This window comes from Protomyctophum parallelum (assembly GCF_964188405.1).
Source record: "Protomyctophum parallelum genome assembly, chromosome: 19".
In the NCBI taxonomy this organism is placed as follows: domain Eukaryota; kingdom Metazoa; phylum Chordata; class Actinopteri; order Myctophiformes; family Myctophidae; genus Protomyctophum; species Protomyctophum parallelum.
Window position 1 is genome coordinate 15,049,850 of NC_139717.1, and position 23,176 is coordinate 15,073,025.

At 44.2% G+C, this 23,176-nt stretch overlaps 1 protein-coding gene across 3 annotated transcripts in view; it reads right to left on the bottom strand.

Annotated features, from left to right (window-relative positions):
- wasf1 (WASP family member 1) overlaps window positions 1–23,176 on the bottom strand; it is a 94,378-nt gene that overhangs the window by 12,987 nt on the left and 58,215 nt on the right. For 2 of the 3 annotated variants that reach the window (XR_014570744.1, XM_083790300.1), the window contains exons 5-7: window positions 15,829–15,946; window positions 7,207–7,290; window positions 253–309 (exon numbers count right to left, since the gene is read on the bottom strand). Coding sequence is in view for 2 of the 3 variants with exons in the window: in XM_083790300.1 (XP_083646426.1) it covers window positions 253–309; window positions 7,207–7,290; window positions 15,829–15,946 (259 nt within the window). In the remaining variant the exon portion in view is untranslated. The remainder of the gene's footprint in view (window positions 1–252; window positions 310–7,206; window positions 7,291–15,828; window positions 15,947–23,176) is intronic. The other variant, XM_083790301.1, reaches the window with a different exon arrangement.

The following is a 23,176-nucleotide window of genomic DNA, read 5'->3' on the forward strand; positions in this document are numbered from 1 at the left end:
TAAAATGGGTAAATGTAACGGTTGTCAATCTTGGTGTGGATTCCAGAATATATCACACATTAGTCTAGTTGTCAAACATGTTCCCTGCATGTGTCCCAGACCCTAACACAAACATAAAACCTTAGCACATACACACACACACACACACACACACACACACACACACACACACACACACACGAAATCACACACATGTACAGTCATTGTTTGATGGTTTCTTTTTTGGTAGATAAATGTGGATTTTTCACATACCTGCCCTGGAAGGTCTAAGTACCTGTAGACCTGATCATACATGCGCGGGTCCTGTAACTAAGAAAAACAAGAAAACAAAAACAAAAAAACAAGAGAAGCACCGGTGGGCACAAAATTAACAGGGCACATTGTGGGCTTACAGCTCACTGCCGACAGGGACAAAACACAGGGGAGTGGAGGAATGTGTGTGTGTGTGTGTGTGTGTGTGTGTATGGGCATGCGTGTGTGTGTGTGTGTGTGTGTGAGGGACAAAGGGGGGAGAAAAAAGTGCTGTTACACAGAAAAATGACAGCATGCACAGCTGGGAGGGGGGGGGGGACGTCACAACGTCACAATGCTCGGCAGGACAGCCGGACACGATTAAATTTCATTTAACTTAACTTACAAGCTCCATTTAAAAAAAATCTGAGAAAATAACCGATCTACACGCTCACAAGGCGAGCTCACGTTGTGAGCTTGTGGATCGGATGCGTTTTGCTCTTTATGACAAATTGTGAACCTTTGTGAAGATGTTTGGTGGTTAAAAACACACGGACATACAACAACAACAACAGCAGCAGCCCAAGCTCCAATATGCACGCACGCAGCGCACACACGCACAGAAAGGAAAGCGAACACATAGAAAGGAAAGGAAACATCTGTATTGAGAAGAAGATGACACCGGAAGAGGAGGGACACACTACAAAGTCTATCTTTCTAGACACCAGGAGGAGAAACGAGCATTCCAACTCAGCTGGTCCAATCTCCTGTGTTAATTAACTCCCATAGTGTTTTACGGTTTACACTCGAGTTAAATTAACAGTGCAACACACACAGCAGAAGACATGGCATGCCAAATGTGTTGGGGAGTGACATCAAATGGCAACAACAACACGGGATGCTAAACAAAACATGACGGTGTCGTACTGTGTATACAATGATTATATCACAGTCCAACTAAACATGAGCAGCTAAAATAGCTTTGCGCATATACACACTGCAAAATACTGAGTGTCCGTTAAAATTTAAATAACACTCAGTATTTTACTGCAGTATAGTGTTTTGTTTACTGCAGTAGTGTAATGTTTTATGTACCCATAAAACATTCTAGACAAAGACGATAAATGTTATTTTATTGGCTAGTAATAATGCTAGTAAAGTATACAGTACTGATTATAACAACGCAATGTGTGTTCTATGAAATGGGCAAATATTTCATTTGCCTAAGTTTATGTAAAAAAGGTCAAGCAGGTACTAGGTTTAGTGGTGATGAGTCCACTAATTTCTTTTGGTTTGTGTTTACACACATTTCCATCATTTCCATGTTCATGTGTATTTTCAGACATTTAATCTCATCTTTTAAAAAAACCCAAAAACAAACAGCTTCAACACTTGTACTTTCAAGTTGTTGAAAAAGGTTCCCATCACAAAACTGTGAGTGTAGTAAATTATAGGATCTCCTGGGGGTCCCGGCCCCCCTGTTGAAGACCCTTGTTCTAGACGATTCAATAGCGCAAACACATAATGTGAGCGTATTTTCTCAGACGCAAACCATCGCATCAACACGGATCCCCTTATCAATCCCACTCCTGTGCTAAAATGAATGCAGATTCTGTGTGTGCGCGTGCGTGTGTGTGTGTACGTGTTTGTCTGCTGTTATGTGGAGTTTTGGCAGCAATGTAAGGCTACTCAAACAGAACATGTGACACAAACCATTTCCCATGAGACCACTGAAAGTCAATTATTTTCAATGGGGAACAGGCCCACACTAGACCCATCCACCAATTTGGCATCCAGGTCGACCCATTCAGTGAGCTGGATTTTGTGAAATAGTCACAATAATATATTTTTATTTTATTGTTTTACTACCACTAAAGTGCAATGTGACTATTATACAATATGAAATTTAAAGCGGTCGGTATAGTCGATGCTTCTTTCATACAGGCTGATGCTTTTATTCGTGGTGAAAAACTAAATCGGTTTGAAAACATATATTTTCCTGTGAATTTGGCACTCACACAAAACTCCCCCAGAATTATATAACCGTGAATGTTGTCAGTTAATAGACATTTTGTCAGCTGATGCACATTGTGGCCGCCTCCTCACAGTACATACAGCCACTCAAAACAAAATCTCTCACACACACACACACACACACACACACACACACACACACACACACACACACACACACACACACACACACACACACACACACACACACACACACACACACACTTACTTTACTGGTCTCATGCACTACCTAGCACATTCATACTTGAAGCTGTATAAACACTATGCTAACACATTTTCCATCAGCCGTTGTTGTGGCTGATAGAAATTTGCAGAGGTTCCCCAGGATCTACAAGTTCACAATGGGGTGTGATGTTTCGAGTTTTGAGCTAACAAGATTGTCTATTATTGGCCTGCTATGATAACATTGCATGACGACGTACTGTATACATGTAAATCAGGCTTTAGCAGGCGACAGAGTGAATGTTGTTTTCCAGCGGGACGGCAGAACGACATGATGACGACGCGTTGCTACGTTGCTGCACACTGACAGTGTACCCAGACACCAGCCGCTTAAAAACTAGGAAGAGACGCCTGGAATAGGCGCTTTCTTGACGCGTACGTCCTGGCCGCTAACGTTGTGAAATCATCAGTTCAAACATTTCAACTCCTTGTCATGCCCTGCCTTTCTAAATGGATTCAAATCAAACACACACAGCTCTGTAATCACAGTCTTCCAATTATGTTGTTAATGTTATTCACACTGTGAATGTGAACTAGCCAAAAAGCAACAACAACAATATTGCAGCCTGGCGGGAAGCTTGGAAGAGCATAATATATAAATTAAAGATTAGATATGACGATACTGAACAGAATTGCGTTGTGGCTTATCTTATGTTGTTGATCATGAAGATACAGAAATGAATGACATGACTAATAACTAAAGAGCCACATGTCATGATGCCACTACTCTCCCAAGCCTGACTAGACGGTGAAATCCTAAAGTGTTAATTTATTCTATTTGTAAATCTCAGCGTTAAGTTAACAATGAGGTCTTTATTGTGTAATCCACAGAGCACAATGAACTTTATTGGGCTGTATATAAGGTGAATGTGACAACAGTGTCTCGCTGTTGTGGAGCCACATGGCGGCAAGAAGCACGGGGCGACCGGGTGGGGTGCGTGCGCGCTCGCGTATTCTGATTCAGAGCTAGCAAGCGGTGTTGTAATTCGACGTAAACTTGTGCTTGAAAGTGGTGGTAATGGAGTTGTTATGGACATGTGCATATCTGTATACTGTATGTCTGTGCCGTTGAAAGTGTCCTGATTCAGATGGAAAAAAAGGAAGTAAAATGTAGACAAAGGACAAGTAAAGGTCATGTATTCAAAAAAGTACATAATTTGCCTCTGAGACAGTGTGGTTGTTACAGAATGACAGAGAGAGGCACAGTCCAACAACAGAAACAGAATGAGAGAGAGAGGCACAGACCAACAACAGACAGAAAGCAGCGACGGCTCCAGAAATGTTTGACTGGGGGTGCTATGGGGGTGGGGGGTTACATAGAAGTCAGTCAATTGGGCTTGTTTGGAGGGGGGGCTTAGGGGGGGGGGGGGGGGGGCTAAAGGCTCATACATAGTCTGGTTTTACGGTGGTGGGGTGACCACCGAACTACAACATGACGTCACGCGCCGCGGTGAAGAGCAAACCACCGCCACCGCTCCAGCCCTTCGCTCTGTTTTTACTCACCACTGGAGCGGTGGTCATCTCACCACCGAAAATCCAGACTATGAATAGGCCTTAAGCCTCCACCAGAGGGGGCTAAAGCACCCCCTTTCCCCCCCTGGAGCTGCTGTTATAGTAAGTGTAGCTAATTCCAGGGGGGCTGCGTGTGTGTGTGTGTTTTACAGTTACACTCTCAGAGTTAAATTAAGTGTAGCTAATTCATGGTGGGCTGTGTGTGCGTGCGTGCGGCATTCCTTTCTCATATGAATGGATACTGCTGTGTAAGCAATATGAGTGAGTGTGTGGTGCATTTGTGCGAGGCGTACCGGTGTCACAGTTATATGTATTTATGTGGACGTGTCTGTGTGTGTACATGATAAATACCGGAGCATGTACTGCATGCTTGTAGCTTTGTTTTGGTGTATGGTTTTGTGTGTCTGTGAAATCATGAAAGTGAATGAATTTGTGAGCGCGCACGCACGCACGTGTGTGTGTGTGTCTGTGAGCATGCATGCGAGTTTCTGTGTGTGTGTGTGTGTGCGCGTGTATACTGTATATGAAATGTGACAGACTCAGCACAAGTCCGGAGGCTGTGGTGCAGTGTTGTTGTAAAACCCCTGGGAGCCCCATTGAGGCCCGTTAGCACCAGCCAGACCACCCTGGGGCTGACGACAACACAGCCAGTGGTGTACGGTAACTGAGTACATTTACCTAAGTACTGTACTTAAGTACAATTTTGAGGTATTTGTACTATGCTTGAGTATTTCCAAATTCTACTTTCACTTTTACTCCACTACAGCTCAGAGCCAAATGCTGTACGTTTTCTACCACTACAACTTTAGTTACTAGTTACTTTGGAGATTTTACATACATACAATTTACAATTTACAATTTAGGCATTTAGCAGACGCTCTTAATCCAGAGCGACTTACATTTAGGCAAGAACAAAAGCATGGGAATACATCACATAAAAGCATTTATCATGAAACATGCGTAAGCTAAGAAGGTAACAGCGGAATATCTATATGACTATACATACACAACTATACATACACTATACATAATAAACTATACATATTCACTACTATGCTATACATATGTACTATGGCGTGCTATGACTATATACAATACAATTATAGTGCTGTCTACATAACATGCTATAAGTCTGTGTCAAATGCTATCTAAGCCAACATAAATGCTATCGAAGGGGTTAGGGTAAGTGCTATGGGCCATGATGGAGTCTGAAAAGGTGGGTTTTCAGGCTACGGCGGAAGATTGGGAGTGATGCTGCAGTTCTGACTGCAATGGGAAGTGCATTCCACAGTTTTGGAGCCAGAAGGGAGAAGAGTTTGGGACGTGTGGAGCGTTGTCCCGGCGTTTCAACACTTCAGCCCTATATGCATTTCGACCATTTTAAAATAGCCGATCTACAAGCTCACAAGAGTCACAATGCGTCGCATCGCCACGCACTGTGAGCTTGGTAGATCGGCTATTTTCAAAAGGTTTGTATACATTTTGAACTTGTGATGTGGGACATTTTGCATAATGAGTACTTTCCACTTTTGGAACTTTACGTACATTTTTACACCAATACTTTAGTACTTTTACTCACGTCAATTTTGATTACTGGACTACAGTACATTACAGTATTAATACTTTTACCTATAGCTATAAGTAACAAACGAGTACTTTTTTCCCATCAACGAACACAGCAGCCCCTGACACTGCAACACACTATTACTACTGCATCTCCATCTAATAGCTCTGTGTTGTATACACTATACAGTAATTATCTGTGGCTTCCGTTTTCAGACGAGGGTAATTACAGCAATACCGTAATCATCTAGAGAATTACAGCACACACACACACACACACACACACACACACACACACAGGTTAATATCTACACTACAGCACACTGAAAAAAAGTTCCTCTGCAGTCAATGTTATTGAGCGTGGGCCGAATTATCATAATATTTGGAATGACCACGTAGCCTCGTGGGAATAATGAAATGTGCTCCGTGTGTTCATGCAGGCCATAAAGGTAAACAGGAAGTAGACAGCTATAGGGTAGTGGATGGCAAATCAATGCAGCCATCCATCCATCCACTAGCCCTAGCCTCGACGACCAGGCTTATGCAAAGGCTACAATATGTAATGTAGATGTTATGCAGTATGTTTAGCATGTCATGTAGACAGATGCCAGGTCATTATTGAGCTGGCATTCTATAGTGTTTATAGTTTTAATGTATGAATATTCGACTGTTAGGGATGATAGGTTCCTAATTAGTTTACTTATTATGATCATCCTAGTTGACTATTTATTTGATGTATTGCCTTGTGTTGTTTGTGCTTATTCGCTCTGGATTGACGTCTGCTAAATGCCTAAATTGACAATTTGCTGAGCCGATATACGCGATTCATTGTTACGATGCAAAGCGGATTTGACATCTGCAGCACAAGAACACAGATTCTCATGAATGTGAATGAAGCTAAACAATCCCTGTTGTGACAGAACATTTGAGTGGTTCTTTAGAGTTATTGTTAGTATAGGCAGCAAACAGAAATCTGCAAGGCAAATAGTCACCCTAAAGAGGGCTACAACCAACCCATTCCTAATAAACGTGCAATCGACGCGGTGCCAATATCTAATGTTACAGGACCGAGACACCTTGATGTTAGTGGAGTGAGTGAACAATGGCTGCTTCCCAATTTATACTGCTTATTCTTCCTCACAGGTAGTCCGACACAAGGCCAGCTAAAGTTAGGGACCGTATGCCGTTCATCGTGTACACTGTACACGATACAGTATGCTAAAAGGAAAGTGGGCAAAAAGAAAACACAGTGAAGGAACTTGTGGTGATTCTACAGGGAGAATGAGGGGTCCTATACAGAAGTGGTTTTCAACCAGTGGTCCGGGTTCCAGGGGGTCCCGAGCTAAATGATGGATAGTTGGTAACCAAATCTTTAACTCTTGAGTGTGAAATGAAACCAAATGGACCTGTAATGTTAAACTTACTTTACAATATGTCACTATATTGGAGAATGTAGAAGATTTTTTTCGCTTCTACTCCGTCAAGGACTGACTGTCTCCCTCTTCTCCTCGTGTAGAACTGGGACGCACTCAGGGAATGTGAGTATATCGGAGGACAGTTAGTGAAAGCGGTGGTGAGTAGTACGACCCAGAAGAAAAGAGCAGCAGCAGGCTAACCCAGAGGCACAGGTCGTGGTGGTCTTACCTCTGAGTGGGTGATGAGGGGAGGAGGGGATTCAGAGAGCACTCTTATAAGGCCCTCTGGGCACACATGATAAGGCATTTCCAGCTGCATAGAGTCAGACACAACAGAGAGGAGAAGAGGACCAGGAATACAGTGGCATGGAAGGAGGGAGGGAGGGAGGGGGGAGAGAGAGAGAGAGAGATGAAATGGAGGGGAGAGATGATAAATGTGCAACAGACACAACCCTGTTCTTTCTCGGATGTCACACCGGGCAGGGAGACAGTGTCTCAAGTTTGACATTATTAAAACATGTTCCTGCCCCGTTTGAAAAGGCTCACTGTGAAATCCCTGGGCTCTTGGTGCAAAGCACGCCGAGTGGCAGTGTGGCCTCTTGTCGCTGTGTAAAAATGGCACAGTCAAGACACATTCCTAAACTTTATTGACCATAACTCCAAAATGTCGGTCATAATTCTGTGCAGGTCCTGTGCGTGCCAGTTTAATGTTTGGAACTTTCTAAGCTACCAGTAAAAATAACCGACCGCACAACCCTTGCTGAAATTTAAGCTGTGCAGTCACACTTTCCCCCCAAAAGTGCATGAACTGCAAACAATTATCTACCATTTAGATTAGGACATTATCATAAAACTTGGATTGAAAGAACACTTACACCAGCCCATTTAAAGTTAAATACAATGTGCAGTCAGGCTATTGCAATGCAATTCAATTTGTGTTGGAGGCCACCTTTTTTGTTTTTGCATTAAACATTTAAATTAAATCAAAACCCTTTTATCAGGGCGTGCACCTACACTTTGCGTGTGTATTTCACTTATTCAATTATTGTGAAAAGAACTGGGCTGTGCCAGTGCTCATTGCACGTATGCGTGAATACATTAGGGCATTCTCATTCTCTCTCAATCTGCTTATCCAGGCCTAAATTTACCCTACATTTTTATCCCACGATTTTGTAACCCATTTTTCACCCCTGTGTCAATTATCTAATGTGATCCTGGGCTCTACACACCCTCCGCCAACCTAGTCCCCATATATGAGGGACATGGGGAGAGCAACAGACTTGAACTAATGCTTCCTTCATGAATGAGTGTCCAACATAGACTGTAAAAAATATGGACAAAGCGTTCCCCGGGTCTAACATGAACGTAAAATGAAGCCTGTCAGTCCTTGAATTGTAAGTCGCCATCTTTCTAGATCCGTTTGGGGCCAGCTGGCCCATTGGCTGGCCCAGACAACGAGGCGGGACTTCCCCCCTTCTTCTTTTTTATTTTGATTCGAGTGGGTGGGGAATCCCGATCATAGACTGTAACGGTAGCCACGCCCCTCAGAACATGCACGACTTTATGGTCATTCTTTTTATAAATGGGACTCTAATTTTCCAAAAAGAATATGATGACATTAGAAATGAGACTTTAAACTAGTGACTGGAAGCAAAAAGTATTCATGACCATGTTTATTAAGGTAATACAGTCTAGGTGAAGTTGGGCCCAAATACATGGACTTCTATGGGGCTATGGGTTTTTTTGGGCCCAATGACAGCGCCACAACAGGCCATTATATGAACTTTCATGAAATCCCGATTTCCTTGTGGCTTCACAAAATATCTGTCTGACTGCCCCCCTGGTGTCCAAGTTGCTCCTTTACACCTGACAGGGGGGAGATTCCCTGGTTGGACGTAGCGCGTGGAAGGAACACGTTATTCCAACCAGTTCCTGTCCCCTCCAGCAGGCGCCCCGGCTGGCCAGGGGGAGGCAGTTTAGTGACCAGGATTACTGCATGTTTTTTGTGAGGGTACCTACCCTAGGGGACACGGGGAGAACATGCAAACTCCACACAGAAAGGCCCTTTCGCCAACCCCGCCTCGGGTATGGGCACTGATGGAGGAGGAAACACGCCGCCAGCACCCACAGCGTCCCGAGCGGGAATCGAACCCAGGACCTTCTAGCTGTGAGGCGACAGCACTACCAACTGTGCCACCGTGCCCCCCAGGCCAGCACTTTTAACCATGTAACCACACTTTGTTTTTACGTCAAAAAGCTAAAATAGCATAACCACAAGCTCACAACTCAGTTGTGAGTGAGCTTGTAAATATGCTATCTTCGCTGAATGTTCATCTGTTTTGGCCAAATGTTCACAATTTTTTGAGGGGCACTAGCCACTCCTATGTCCAGCTTTGAGTGTTTGTGTAAACACAAACATTGTCCTGACACAAAAATTGAAGGCCAGCTTTGAGCGTTTGTCCCAACACACACATTGAAGACAAAGGTGACTGAGGACGCAAATTCTAAGTGGCCGGAATGAGATGATGTATGATGATGTACGATGATGAGAGCGCCCCTCACTTCACACGGGTGTGAGAATACGGATGCTAGGGTTCATGTGGTTAAATATTGCACAAAAGCAGCCCGACAAATGCTTAGTGCAAGACACTGTAGACTCTACACAGTATGTTGACAGTGCAGCAGGCTGTGATGTGTGCATGCTACGTATGTGGCCTTGCTGTAGCAAGGGACCCCCTGCTGAGCAAGCCATTCCCAGCTCGTCTAAATAACTGCTTCGAGAAGACCACTGCCTCCATTTCTCACCCACAGACCACCTTGGTTGCCATGGCAATTGGGAGGCGTGGGGGCAATGGGATGGGTTGATTGGAGGCAGGGGGAGGGGGGTGTTGTAACTCGACATTGTAAACTTGGTCTTGAAAGCGGTGGTAATGGGGTTGTTATGGACAAGGTCTGTATGTGTGTATACTGTATGTCTGGGCAGAATGCAACAATGGATGTGTCCTGGGGTGACCGCAGAGACATTTTGAGGCAAACTGCCAGGCCGCCATTGTAAAGAAGAATGCCGTCACTCGCTGTTGTTGGGTGGAAACCTCAAAGCCATTTGGTTTTGAGGGGCGCTAGCCCCTCCCAACATCCGGCTTTTTTTTCGTGACGTCATGTGGCGGCCAAGTCTATGGACTTTGTAATGTTTGCTTTAAGCATGCCCCCCGTGGTGTCATGTGATGGGCGATTCTCACCCAATGTAAAAGGCGCCCCTCACTTCACACAAGTGTGATTTGTTTTAAATTATTATATTAAAAAACGTCACACTGGAAGGAAACCCCCGGGCAGACCAAGGACCAGGGATTACGTCACCAAACTGGCCTTGGCCTTGGAATCGGGATCCCCCAGGAGGAAGTTACTAATGTTGCTCTGAGAGGGAAGTCTGGAGCTCTCTGTTGGAACTGTTGCCCCCGCGCCCCGACTCCGGATAAGCGACTGAAGATGGATGGATATTAAAAATGATTAATGCGAGGCGTTGTCAGCTTGTAGATCGGCTATTTTCACAACTTTTACGCCGGGGCATAAGTAGGACATTCGTCTAAAATGTATCCTGTCAAAGAGATAACCTGGAAGTTGGAACAGAACATAACCTTCTGCCTGATAAACAACGATTTGTTCTTAATGACTCGGCTTGCCAAATAGAGGTTGAATACGATTTTAAAGAAAAATCCTTGTTTAACTCAGACAAGACAGTAATAGAACATTGATTTTGTAATTGGAAAACATTGATTGGTCCACGACTGCACAAAATGAGCCATGAGCAATGATAAGCAGCTTGTATGCAAATACACACGCACACACACACACACACACACACACACACACACACACACACACACACACACACACACACACACACACACACACTCACACTCACACTCACACTCACACTCACACTCACACTCACACACACACACACACACACACACACACACACACACATACACATACACATAATATTACGGCTTAACAGAGTAAACTACTGTAAACTACTGCCTAGGGCCTTTAAGTATTGACCCGTCGTGCATGCATTTCAACCTAAGCTGTCTCAGCAAGTGGGTCTAACCCTAGAGTATATATGAATAGAGACGGCACCCGGAGGAAACCCTGAGGCCAAATGGACATAGTGGCCAAATTTGGTATTGCCGTTTGGACCCAAACACATGAACCGTTGACTATCATTGCGCACGTTCATGATGACACGTGAACGCTGTTTCATACGTGAACGCACGTGAGCGCGTGCAATGATAGTCAACGGCCAGCGCCCTCATGTGTTTGGGTCCAATCCATCCCAGAATGCACTCTGTTCCTACCCGGAAGGAGGAGTGAAATTGCCTCATGCACTTTTTTTTTTTTTAAGATATTTTTTTGCGGCTTACGCCTTTTTATTGATTTTTGAAGGGACAGACAGTCGGCTGACAGGAAACGGGAGAGAGATGGGGGGATGACATGCAGTAAAGGCCGTGTCGGGTCCGGGAGTCGAACCCGCGGCACACTGCGACTGGATCACCAGTCCGGTGCCCAGACCGTTACGCTACGGCCTGGGCGCCTCATGCACTTTTGAGCAACTTAATGCAAGTGGGAGGAGAACTCGGGTGCCGTCTCTATATATATATACTGCAACCGTATATCAAATGGCTGGAAGGCATTCGAGGCTTTGTCACTTTTCATTTCAGTCCGTCACCTCCTCCCTCGTCACAAAACACACTTCAAGTTGCCTCACTGGCGTGCAGTAAGGCACTCTAGTCAATTTCACTGAGGAACGAGGCATTTCCCGGTGTCTGTAAGACAAAGACGGAAAGGTTTTCCTTACCACCGTGACAAGTAAAGTTAAGTTATACAAAGAAGTGAGTGAGTGAGTGAAAAGCTGCAGGGACTGTCACTGAGCCCAAAGCCTCATCTATGATTCAGCGGGGGAAAGTGTCACGCCAACCCCCTTTTTCAGTTGGAAAATAATTAAATAAAACATGTCATTTTTGTCAAGCGACACTCTTTCACCGAGGCATAAATTAGTCTTCAGAAGGCTCCCTACATACTAGCGGGGAATCCCAATTAATTAGACATTGAGCTCAATGAGACACCGATGCCATATTCAGGCTTCTTGCACCATTTTTTTTTTTTTAAGGACCCACGGGAACCTCGCTCTTCGTTCCCTCAACCTCTCGTCACCTGCTCTCTTTCAATCCTTTGTCGAACGTCTAAAACCCTAGAAGTCTTCTCTTTGCTGAGTTGAATGTTGCCGTCAGAGGGACAGACAGACAGACAGACAGACAGACTCACTGGTCTAGTGCTTATCCACTGAGAGAGGGATGCTAACACCGGAGCTAATGAGATTAGTCCCACTGCAGGTCTCTCCTCCCACCTCTGCCCTGCACTGCTCTTCATTTATCAACAGCTAATCTCTGTGTGTGTGTGTGTGTGTGTGTGTGTGTGTGTGTGTGTGTGTGTGTGTGTGTGTGTGTGTGCGCGTGTGTGCGTGTGTAAAAATATATATATTTTTCATTTATACCATTGGTTATAACCACTGCAATGCCAATAACAAAAATATTATATGTTAATCGCAATAATTATTAAATAACATTTGCCCTCTCTTGGCCTGAATATAAGACTATGTTTTTTTTCCAATGGAAATGTCCTAAAAAAAAACGGGGTCGTATTATAATCGGTGACTGGACTATTTCACATTCAATGTTCTTTTGCCACAACTGAGTCTTGGAAAATGGGCATTTCGGCACAATACGGGTATTTAAAAAAGAATATGACAATGAATTGTCAATGAATCGTCAATGTCATGATGATGACATTAACGATTAACTGACTAATTAATCGTCCCTTAAGCCCACTGTGGCACTGTTGGGTCCGGCTTCAGCTGTCTTATAATAATACTCCTGCTGAACCAAATTACTTATACTGACAGTAAGTCATTACTCTAGGTTTTTTCCTATACGCGCGGTCCATTTTTGCCCATTTCAGTGACGCCGCTCTGTGCAGCACCGAAGGGCAGATCTTTCTACCGCAGGCACACTCTTGGACGGCTATCTAGGGAAAAGTATACGCAATATCCATCTTACTCTGACAGTGACTGTCACCCTCGGAGTGTCGTCGTGCCTCGACAAGCTCACTTTTTGTTCAGAGTCTACCGTGTGTCACACAGCGCAGTGGTTCCGGGGACCCCCAAGGGGTGCTCGAGGTTAGTTCCAGGGGGTCCCCAGCTAAACGATAGATAGTATAGGAGCCAAATGGATCCTTATGGGTCTGTAACTCAGTGTACAAATGGAACCAAACGGACGCGTTAACATTGATCTTACGATATAAATGTTGGTCTCAGAGATAGAAATGCCATTAAATGGGGGTCCATGGACTAATGCATGGGGGGGTGCTTGAAATTAAACGGGTTGAGAATCACTGCTAGAGCCACAAAGATCACCTTCTCTTATAGGGATCCCTGGATAATTATTGTCAATTTGGGGGTCCTCGACAAGAAAAAGTTTGGGAACCACTAACATAGCGTACCCACAACCACCACATTACACCCTTCTATCATTGGCTGGTGACACGACCACGCCAGGCTTCGATTGGCTCTGTGAGGGGACGTAGGGCCGGGGGCACACTTCCCACAAATGGAGAAACACAGTCACACACACACACACACACACACACACACACACACACACACACACACACACACACACACAAGCTGGTGATGATTAGTGTCCCATCGACCCCCCCCCCCCAACCCAGTAGTGCTTGGAGTGGGAGACCCCCCTCCGTCTGTGAAGGGGCTCACTCAGATGTCTGTAATCTAGGGTTTTGCAAGGGAAGAGAGGCGCTCAAAGGGACGCACTGAGAGTGCTATGTTGTGTGCCATGTTTGTTTGCAACCAAATACAAACACAGGGGTATGAAGGCAAAACAGACAGGGCTGCTTGTGTACCTAGAAATTCCCCCACTGGACCATGTGTGTACACGTTTGTGTGTGTGTACGCATGCTTTATAGTAGACGAAGATGGTGCACACAGATCCCTGTGAGAAGCAGAGGGTTGTGTGTGTGTGTGTGTGGGGGGGGGGGGGGCAGACGGAAGCAGATGCTGTCCCATTAATTCTGCTTAATAATCAGACAACAGAGACGTGTGTGGTGGGGAAGGCTTGATGGCGCGGTGTGATTGCTAACGCGTGCCGCAATACATGTACTGTAATATTGTTGTGTGTGTGTGTGTGTGTAACATTGACTCTCGGCTGAGTCTAACCCAGGCAGGAGAGTGCGATCGATAGCTGTGCTGAAGACACAGCAATCCTGTGATTCATGCTCACCTCTTCTTACCCCCACACGGAGCCTAATTAACTGCAGCGTGAGTAAGTGCATTTGCGTGCATGTGCACGTGCGTGTGTGTGTGTGTGTGCGTGTCTGTCCTCACTTACCCACATCCTCGTTTTTTTTATCCCCTATTACAGCCACCCTCTGACACAGTGGCGTATCCACGGAATTACGTTTAGGGCAGGCAAGATGTGTTAATTGTGGCTACAAACGTAGCACTAAAGGTTTTCAAAGAGATATATCTGCCAGACAGTAGGATGCAGAGGCTGAAAGGCAGGCATTTACATTCCAATGGCTTGATTGAGGGTCGCGCTCTACCGCAACGGCCAATCAGCTGTCCACGAATAGGGTCTTGTTTCTTTCTTTTTTCTCATTGTATGGATTTTGGCCAGGCCAGAAATGGATTTGAACAGGCCCTCGCCTTATTGTAGATACAGTACGCCTCTGCTTAAGTACTGTATACGTAACCAATTTTGACCTGAGATCAGATTAGATTTTTCAAAAATAGCAGATCTACAATATCATAGCGTGCCACCGAGTGGCGCGCAATGAGCTTGTAGATCTACTGATTTTTCTATAGCTAAATCATAGCATAATGCTAACACCAAAAGGGGTTCCCGCCCAAAATGGGTTAAGTACAACTATGAGGAATTTGTACTTTACTTGAGTATTTTTTTACTTGTACTCCACTACAACTAGTTACTTTACAAGCATGCATTAACGCCTTCAGCCCGATGTTACATTCGAAAACAGCCGATCTACTTGTGGATCGGCTGTTTTCAAGAGATTTCTTTTCTTTTGTACTTTTACCCAAATACATTTTGTGTCACGGACTTTTACTTGTAACAGAGTATTCATACTCTGTTACATTGCATTGATACTTTTACTTAAGTACAAAATGCGAGTACTTTTTCCACCACTGGAAACGACCAATAGGACGACGCCGGCATCGACGGAGACCCGGCGCCCGATGGGCGACGGTCTGAGCAGGGGGTCACCAACATGTCCGTAACAGGCGTACGCGGACGGCAAAGACTTGGTCTCGTCCGTGGCAAGTTTTACATTTTCTGTTTTACACACCACTTATTTTGATCATAACACCCACTTACTGAATGCCAAGTCTATCTATTTATTAGTGATGCACCGAATATTCGTCCGCAGAAAATATTCGGCAGAAAATGGCAAAAAAAATGCATTTTCGGCCTATTCGGTTTCGGCCTGAATAGGCACCAAATAGTGATATATAAGATATATAATATTAATCATATTCAGATATAACTGTTTCCTATATTCAGTATTCGGTTTTGGCCAAGAATTTCCCTTTCGGTGCATCCCTACTATTTATGTGTTTTTGGTAATATTATTGTCCACTCCTTTTGTATGTCCGTGGCAAAAAATATATATCTTGTCCGACAACATGGTGATGACCCCCGCTGATGGGCGATGAATGGTGGGGTCTGCGGTGTCCTCTTTTAGGAGAACACGTCCTTACCTTCTGTTTCCGCCTCTCCTTCCTCTTGTCCTCCGTGTCCTGCAGCATCTTCTCCCTCCACAGGTCGAAGAAGTACGACGGGTTGGTGTAGAACTTGAGCCCCTCCTTCCCGTCGTCCCTGCAGGGAGTCAGCGGGGGAGAGAGAACGTCAGCATAGGAGCATAATTATATATTCACTGTTTGATGACATTTGATTACGTTCATCTTCAACTGGAGAAGGAGAGCAAAGCACACCAAAACGTTTTGTGGAAATTGTAGGAATATATCGTTGCTGTCGGGAGGAAACCACCTAACTCCATTTTCCATATATATCAATGCTATTGATCACCCTTTACTTTAGAAAAATATATTGAACCATTGAAAAGTATTAAGAACCGGTTTGGAAAAAAACCTCCATTGGATCCTCAAACTGTCTGCTAAAGCATGTCACTCCACCACCTCTCCCCCTCTCATTGGGCCCTCAAACTGTCTGCTAAAGCATGTAACTACACCACCTCTCCCCTTTCATGCAAGTCATTGACAAATTATAGTCACAATGCTAACTTTGATGAGGCAGTATTGAAAAATTGGAAGTCCGTATTACCTTGCATGGATTTCAATGTGCATTACAACTTTTGAATGGCGGTCTACAGTCGAAGAACAGGGAGATAACTACCATGATATATTTCTTTGGGTTTTTCTCAACATTACGTCTGAAACAACAGAAACTTCAGGGTCACCTCAGAATATATATATATATATATATTAATTTTTTTTAAGAAACGAGTTTGAGAGTGCCAATCTTTCTTTCCCTTTGTTCGCCCCTCCCCTTCCTGTCTCTCCATCAAGACAACTAAATCATCTTTGTTCACAACCTGTCATGACTCATAGCTAATGTCCTACATCACAATCCATTCGTTCACACACAGCTCTGTCTGTACTTGTGCGAGTGTGGTCAGTGGGCGCTGGTTCCCAGTGGTAACCAAATACATTTAAGTACTGTACTTTTACTTGAGTATTTCCAATTTCCAATACGTTTACTTCTACTCCACTACATCTCAGAGGCAAATATTGTACTTTTACTCCACTGCACTCACTTGACAGCTTTAGTTACTACTAGTTACTTTGTAGATTTGGATTCTTATTACAAAACATACATTACCCAGCCCTATTATCCTATATACATTTTGGCTATTTTCAAAAGATTTTTATACATTTGAAAACTTGAAATGAGACATTCCGCATTAAGTACTTTTACTTTTGGTACTTTGAGTACATTATTATGCCAGCAGTTTTGTACTTTTACCCAGGTACATTTTGAATTCCACACTTTTAAGTAAAATGTTGAGTACTCTTTGCAGCGCTGCTGGTTTCCCTGTGGAGCGGTGCTAACAGCGGCGGGGCTAACATGGGGGCGGTTGTAGAACACTTATCACTTCAAAGGCTTCCTCTGACAAGAACATTGATTATCATACACAGCTGCGGCCCACGCATGCCGTCTGTGGAAATGTCATGTCACATCGACGCGGGAATACGCCTCTGAAATTGCGACCCCGATGTCTTTCAGGCATTGCCTTGATAGTGTTGATTTCGTCGTCGACTAAAACTATGAGGAAATGTGTTCGTCGACTACCTTTTTTCACTGACGAAAACTACATCAACAAATAAAAACTAGACTAAAATGTGAAGGAGGGACTAGTGGAGAAGAGATCCAGTAGAACTAAATGTGAAGGAGGGACTAGTGGAGAAGAGATCCAGCAGAACTAAATGTTAAGGAGGGACTAGTGGAGAAGAGATCCAGTAGAACTAAATGTTAAGGAGGGACTAGTGGAGAAGAGATCCAGTAGAACTAAATGTTAAGGAGGGACTAGTGGAAAAGAGATCCAGTAGAACTAAATGTTAAGGAGGGACTAGTGGAAAAGAGATCCAGTAGAACTAAACGTTAAGGAGGGACTAGTGGAGAAGAGATCCAGTAGAACTAAATGTTAAGGAGGGACTAGTGGAGAAGAGATCCAGTAGAACTAAATGTTAAGGAGGGACTAGTGGAGAAGAGATCCAGTAGAACTAAACGTTAAGGAGGGACTAGTGGAGAAGAGATCCAGCAGAACTAAACGTTAAGGAGGGACTAGTGGAGAAGAGATCCAGTAGAACTAAATGTTAAGGAGGGACTAGTGGAAAAGAGATCCAGTAGAACTAAATGTTAAGGAGGGACTAGTGGAAAAGAGATCCAGTAGAACTAAACGTTAAGGAGGGACTAGTGGAGAAGAGATCCAGTAGAACTAAATGTTAAGGAGGGACTAGTGGAGAAGAGATCCAGTAGAACTAAACGTTAAGGAGGGACTAGTGGAGAAGAGATCCAGTAGAACTAAACGTTAAGGAGGGACTAGTGGAGAAGAGATCCAGTAGAACTAAATGTTAAGGAGGGACTAGTGGAGAAGAGATCCAGTAGAACTAAATGTTAAGGAGGGACTAGTGGAGAAGAGATCCAGTAGAACTAAATGTTAAGGAGGGACTAGTGGAAAAGAGATCCAGTAGAACTAAACGTTAAGGAGGGACTAGTGGAGAAGAGATCCAGCAGAACTAAACGCTAAGGAGGGACTAGTGGAGAAGAGATCCAGTAAAACTACATTTTAAGGAGGGACTAGTGGAGAAGAGATCCAGTAGAACTACATTTTAAGGAGGGACTAGTGGAGAAGAGATCCAGTAGAACTACATTTTAAGGAGGGACTAGTGGAGAAGAGATCCAGTAGAACTAAAATACATTGATTCATTCCTTCAGTCATTTTATGGTGGTTGCGCGCAGGTGTTGTGCTCTGAAAATAGTAGATATAAGCTGTACAAGCTCACAACGTGTCACGCTGTGTCGCGCTGTGAGCTTGTAGATCTGCTAGTTTCAGCATGCAACCAAGTGTAAAATCAGGCATTACGACACCATCATGGCCCCAAATCAACTGAAGATTTAAAACTAGACTAACACAGTGACTAGACTAACACAAACTTTTCAGATGACTAAAATATGACTAAAACTACGGTATATGACATTTTATTCAACAGACTATGACTAAAACTAAATTAAAATTAGCTGTCAAAATCACCACCGTCTCCCTTATTGCTCTCCTTCTCTTTATCTCTCGCTCTCTCTCCACTTCATTCCCAAATGTGCAATTTAGGCAAGTATGTGCAGAGTCATTTTAACGTTCCCGAGGGCTCCCTAGTCGATAAAACTGCCCATCGATAAAACTGCCCATGACGGTGTTAGTAGAATATCACAGGACTACGGGTGAAATTCTTCTCTGCTTTTTGGGAACGGATTACGTGAGCTTTGTTAATTAAAGTGAATTGTAGCCTCGTTAATACTGGCTTATTATTATTAGGTCCTAATTAATGTGCCTGGGAGTCTTAACCACATGAACCCTAGCTAGCGCCCACGTTCTGGGGCTGGGGCATGTCATAATACTGTGAAACATAAATAGCAGATACTGTAGGGCAAGTGAATAAAAATCACTGTGTGCGCGTGCGTGCGGTTATAATTTCAGCAATTACATATTATTTTTTACCATTTAATATCAAGTGGCATGTGTCACTGCCAGTTAGCCTAAAGCCTGACTGGCTTGCTGTATTATTAGTTCTGATAATTACGTTTTAACACTAGTGTTAAATAAAAAAAGTACCCATAGCAGTCTATTTTTACACTCGGTTACACTAACACAGTATGTGTCCCTTGCAACCCGTGGCGCTAATTCATTTAGAGAGAGGCACATGTTGCATGAGACGTCGTCAGAGCTACTAAACAGCACACTGTGCATCGTGCACCAGTGTTCCATCCGTATTGTATATTAGAGCAGGGCGGAAAGACCTCTGAAAAAGCCAAAGTTATGGGACAATAAAAAAAGCCCACTCCGTCGAGACCATTACTAATGAAATTCCATCAGGCCAGCTAGGATGGATGGATGGATGGATGCAGCCAGCAGCCCCCTCAAGGAAGGGTGTTCCGCCGCGCTGTAACTAACAAGCCAACCCAGGCTTTACCTCACTCCTCCCAGCTGGCCCAGACCCAGGTGGTGGTTGCTGCTGCTGCTATGAGAGCATTTTGATGTATACTGTACACTGTACAGTATTTCGATGGCAACTCTGATAAAGAGCAGGGAAAGAGAGAACATGAAAAGGAAGAGAGGCTATAAAAGGGGAGGGGTATTTAATGATATACGACACAACAAAGGAAAGGAGCTTCGAGTTCGACAGGCAGCCCGGATAAGGCGAGGGTGGGGGACTGGTGGTGGGGGAGTCAGTAGGATTCAGCGTGTGTGCTTGTGGGAGTTAGGGGGGTTATTTGAGATTTTGACTGCGTGAATCACTATGCATGGTATTCTGTGTGTGTACTGTAAGTATGCGCGTCGTGTGTGCGTGCGTGTGTGTGTGTGAGCAGCAGCAGTGCTCTGGGAGGGTGGATATAAAGAATATCAGCCCGAGGTGTCCCAGACAGCCTCCTGGTGTGATGTCAACTAGAACACCGTTTCCCCATCACTGGGTCGGCACCCAATTGCGAGTCGCAAACACTTTTTTATGGGTCACTTTATTTCTATTTTTTTGTTTCCCACATTTTGTTTCATTATTATTATTTCAAAATACATTCCCCAAGAATTAAAAATGTATATATTTTTTCTCCAGTAATTTCATGAAGAAACTAGAAAAAGTGCCCTTCCGGGCACAGGTCTCCACCAGGTTATCCACAGATCCGTGCAGTTAGAGGTAAAAACACTTTTTGGCCAGTTATAGCGCCACCTTGAGGCTGAGTTGAAATTGTTCATGTGGCATTTCGTCCTCGGCCTAGTGGGAATGTGGGTGCACAATTTCACGGAAATCACGCGATGTGTTCATGATTTGCAGCATTTTGTTTGAAACTGAGCACTCCTGTGAACTTTGGAAGCCAATCTTAACCAATCAGGATGGAGTCTGATAAATCTGAAAGACCCGTTTCGTTGAATGGCTCTAGAGAGACTGTGTACCAATTTGCGTGATGTTTGGACAAAATCTGTAGGTGTACTGTGCAAAAACTTGTTTTGCACAAAGCGGCCTCCTGGTGGCGCTATAACAGGCCGTTCTGGAAAGTTTGGGGCAGAGGTTCATGGTTGGCATCCAGGGAGTGTGTGTGCAAGGTGTACTGTGCAAAAACTTGTTTTGCACAAAGCGGCCTCCTGGTGGCGCTATAACAGGCCGTTCTGGAAAGTTTGGGGCAGAGGTTCATGGTTGGCATCCAGGGAGTGTGTGTGCAAAATATGGCATCGACCGGGTTAACGGTGGCCGAGATTAGCTGTTCACGGACACACGGACGGACACACAAACGGACGGACACACAAACGGACGGACGGAGTGCAAAACATACTCTCCCCACATGCCTTCGGCCTGGTGGAGACAATAAAATAAAAATCTAAGAAATTCCATAAATTAGAGACGGAAAAATAAATAAACTAGAAAAAGTGCCCTTCCGGGCACAGGTCTCCACCAGGTTATCCACAGATCCGTGCAGTTAGAGGTAAAAACACTTTTCGGCCAGTTATAGCGCCACCTTGAGGCTGAGTTGAAATTGTTCATGTGGCATTTCGTCCTCGGCCTAGTGGGAATGTGGGTGCACAATTTCACGGAAATCACGCGATGTGTTCATGATTTGCAGCATTTTGTTTGAAACTGAGCACTCCTGTGAACTTTGGAAGCCAATCTTAACCAATCAGGATGGAGTCTGATAAATCTGAAAGACCCGTTTCGTTGAATGGCTCTAGAGAGACTGTGTACCAATTTGCGTGATGTTTGGACAAAATCTGTAGGTGTACTGTGCAAAAACTTGTTTTGCACAAAGCGGCCTCCTGGTGGCGCTATAACAGGCCGTTCTGGAAAGTTTGGGGCAGAGGTTCATGGTTGGCATCCAGGGAGTGTGTGTGCAAAATATGGCATGGAAAAACTTGTTTTGCACAAAGCGGCCTCCTGGTGGCGCTATAACAGGCCGTTCTGGAAAGTTTGGGGCAGAGGTTCATGGTTGGCATCCAGGGAGTGTGTGTGCAAAATATGGCATCGACCGGGTTAACGGTGGCCGAGATTAGCTGTTCACGGACACACGGACGGACGGACGGACGGACGGAGTGCAAAACATACTCTCCCCACATGCCTTCGGCCTGGTGGAGACAATAATGAAGTGTTAAGAAGTGTAAAGAAGTCGCGCCGTATTGTCAGCTTGTACTGTAGATCGCCTAGTTTCACCACCACCACCACTTTTTTGGGGTTGGGAGCCACTGAGCTAGACGAGAGAGGAGGAGGGGAGGAGAACAGAGGAGAACTAGAGAGAGATGGAGGAAAGGAGGGACGGGACGGGGGGGGGGTTGAGAGGATCAAGATGAAGGCAAAATAAATATGAATTATTTAATCACGGGTTATGAAACTGGTGCCAGCAACACTCAACCACCGAGTACACACACGATGAGCTAATAGCTACAGTGCCAGGCAGCAACGCCAGGTGTCTCGTTCCATTCCAAGCATTGAGCTAACGACCTAAGCCCACCACAACAGAATACAAGTGACCTTATAATTAATTCAAGGCTTTGTTTCTCAAATATTGTGTATATGGCCCAAAACCTTATAGGCCCGGTGCCAAAATATCCCCTGGTGTTGTGTTCAATCTTTTATTTTTCTCATTCACTTTCGCCGTCCATATAGTTTATTTATTTTTCCTTACTTCAAGGCAGAAAATGTCACGTCTGGCTAACCTTTACCCAGTGGTGGAAAGTAACCAAGTACTGTACTTAAGTACAATTTGGAGATATTTGTACTTTACTTGAGTATTTTCAATGTCCAATACTTTTACTTCTACTCCACTACACCTCGGATCCAAAATTTATACTTATACTCCACTACATTTATTTGAAAACTTTAGTTACTAGTTACTTTGTAGATTTGGATTATTATTACAAAACATACATAAACCACTTCAGGCCTATATACATTCCGGCAATTTGAAAATAGCAGATGCACAAGCTCACAATATGTCGCGACGGACTGTGAGCTTGTATTTGCTATTTTCAAAAATACTTTTTTATACATTGGAAGACTTGAAATGTGGCATTCTGCATAATGAGTACTTTTGATGCCACTACTTATGTACTTTTTCCTGAAGTACATTTCGAATTCCGGACTTTTACTGCAGTATTGATAATTTTTCTTAAGTAAAAGAATTGAGTACTTTTTCCACCACTGCCTTCAGCGCTAGCACTGTGTGCACTCTGGGTGTGCTAGGCTCCCGTGTTCCATTGTGATTTGTAGCGACACTGAAACCTTCAGCTGTCTGACTGTCTCCACAACAGCTGACATGAAGCCGGCAATG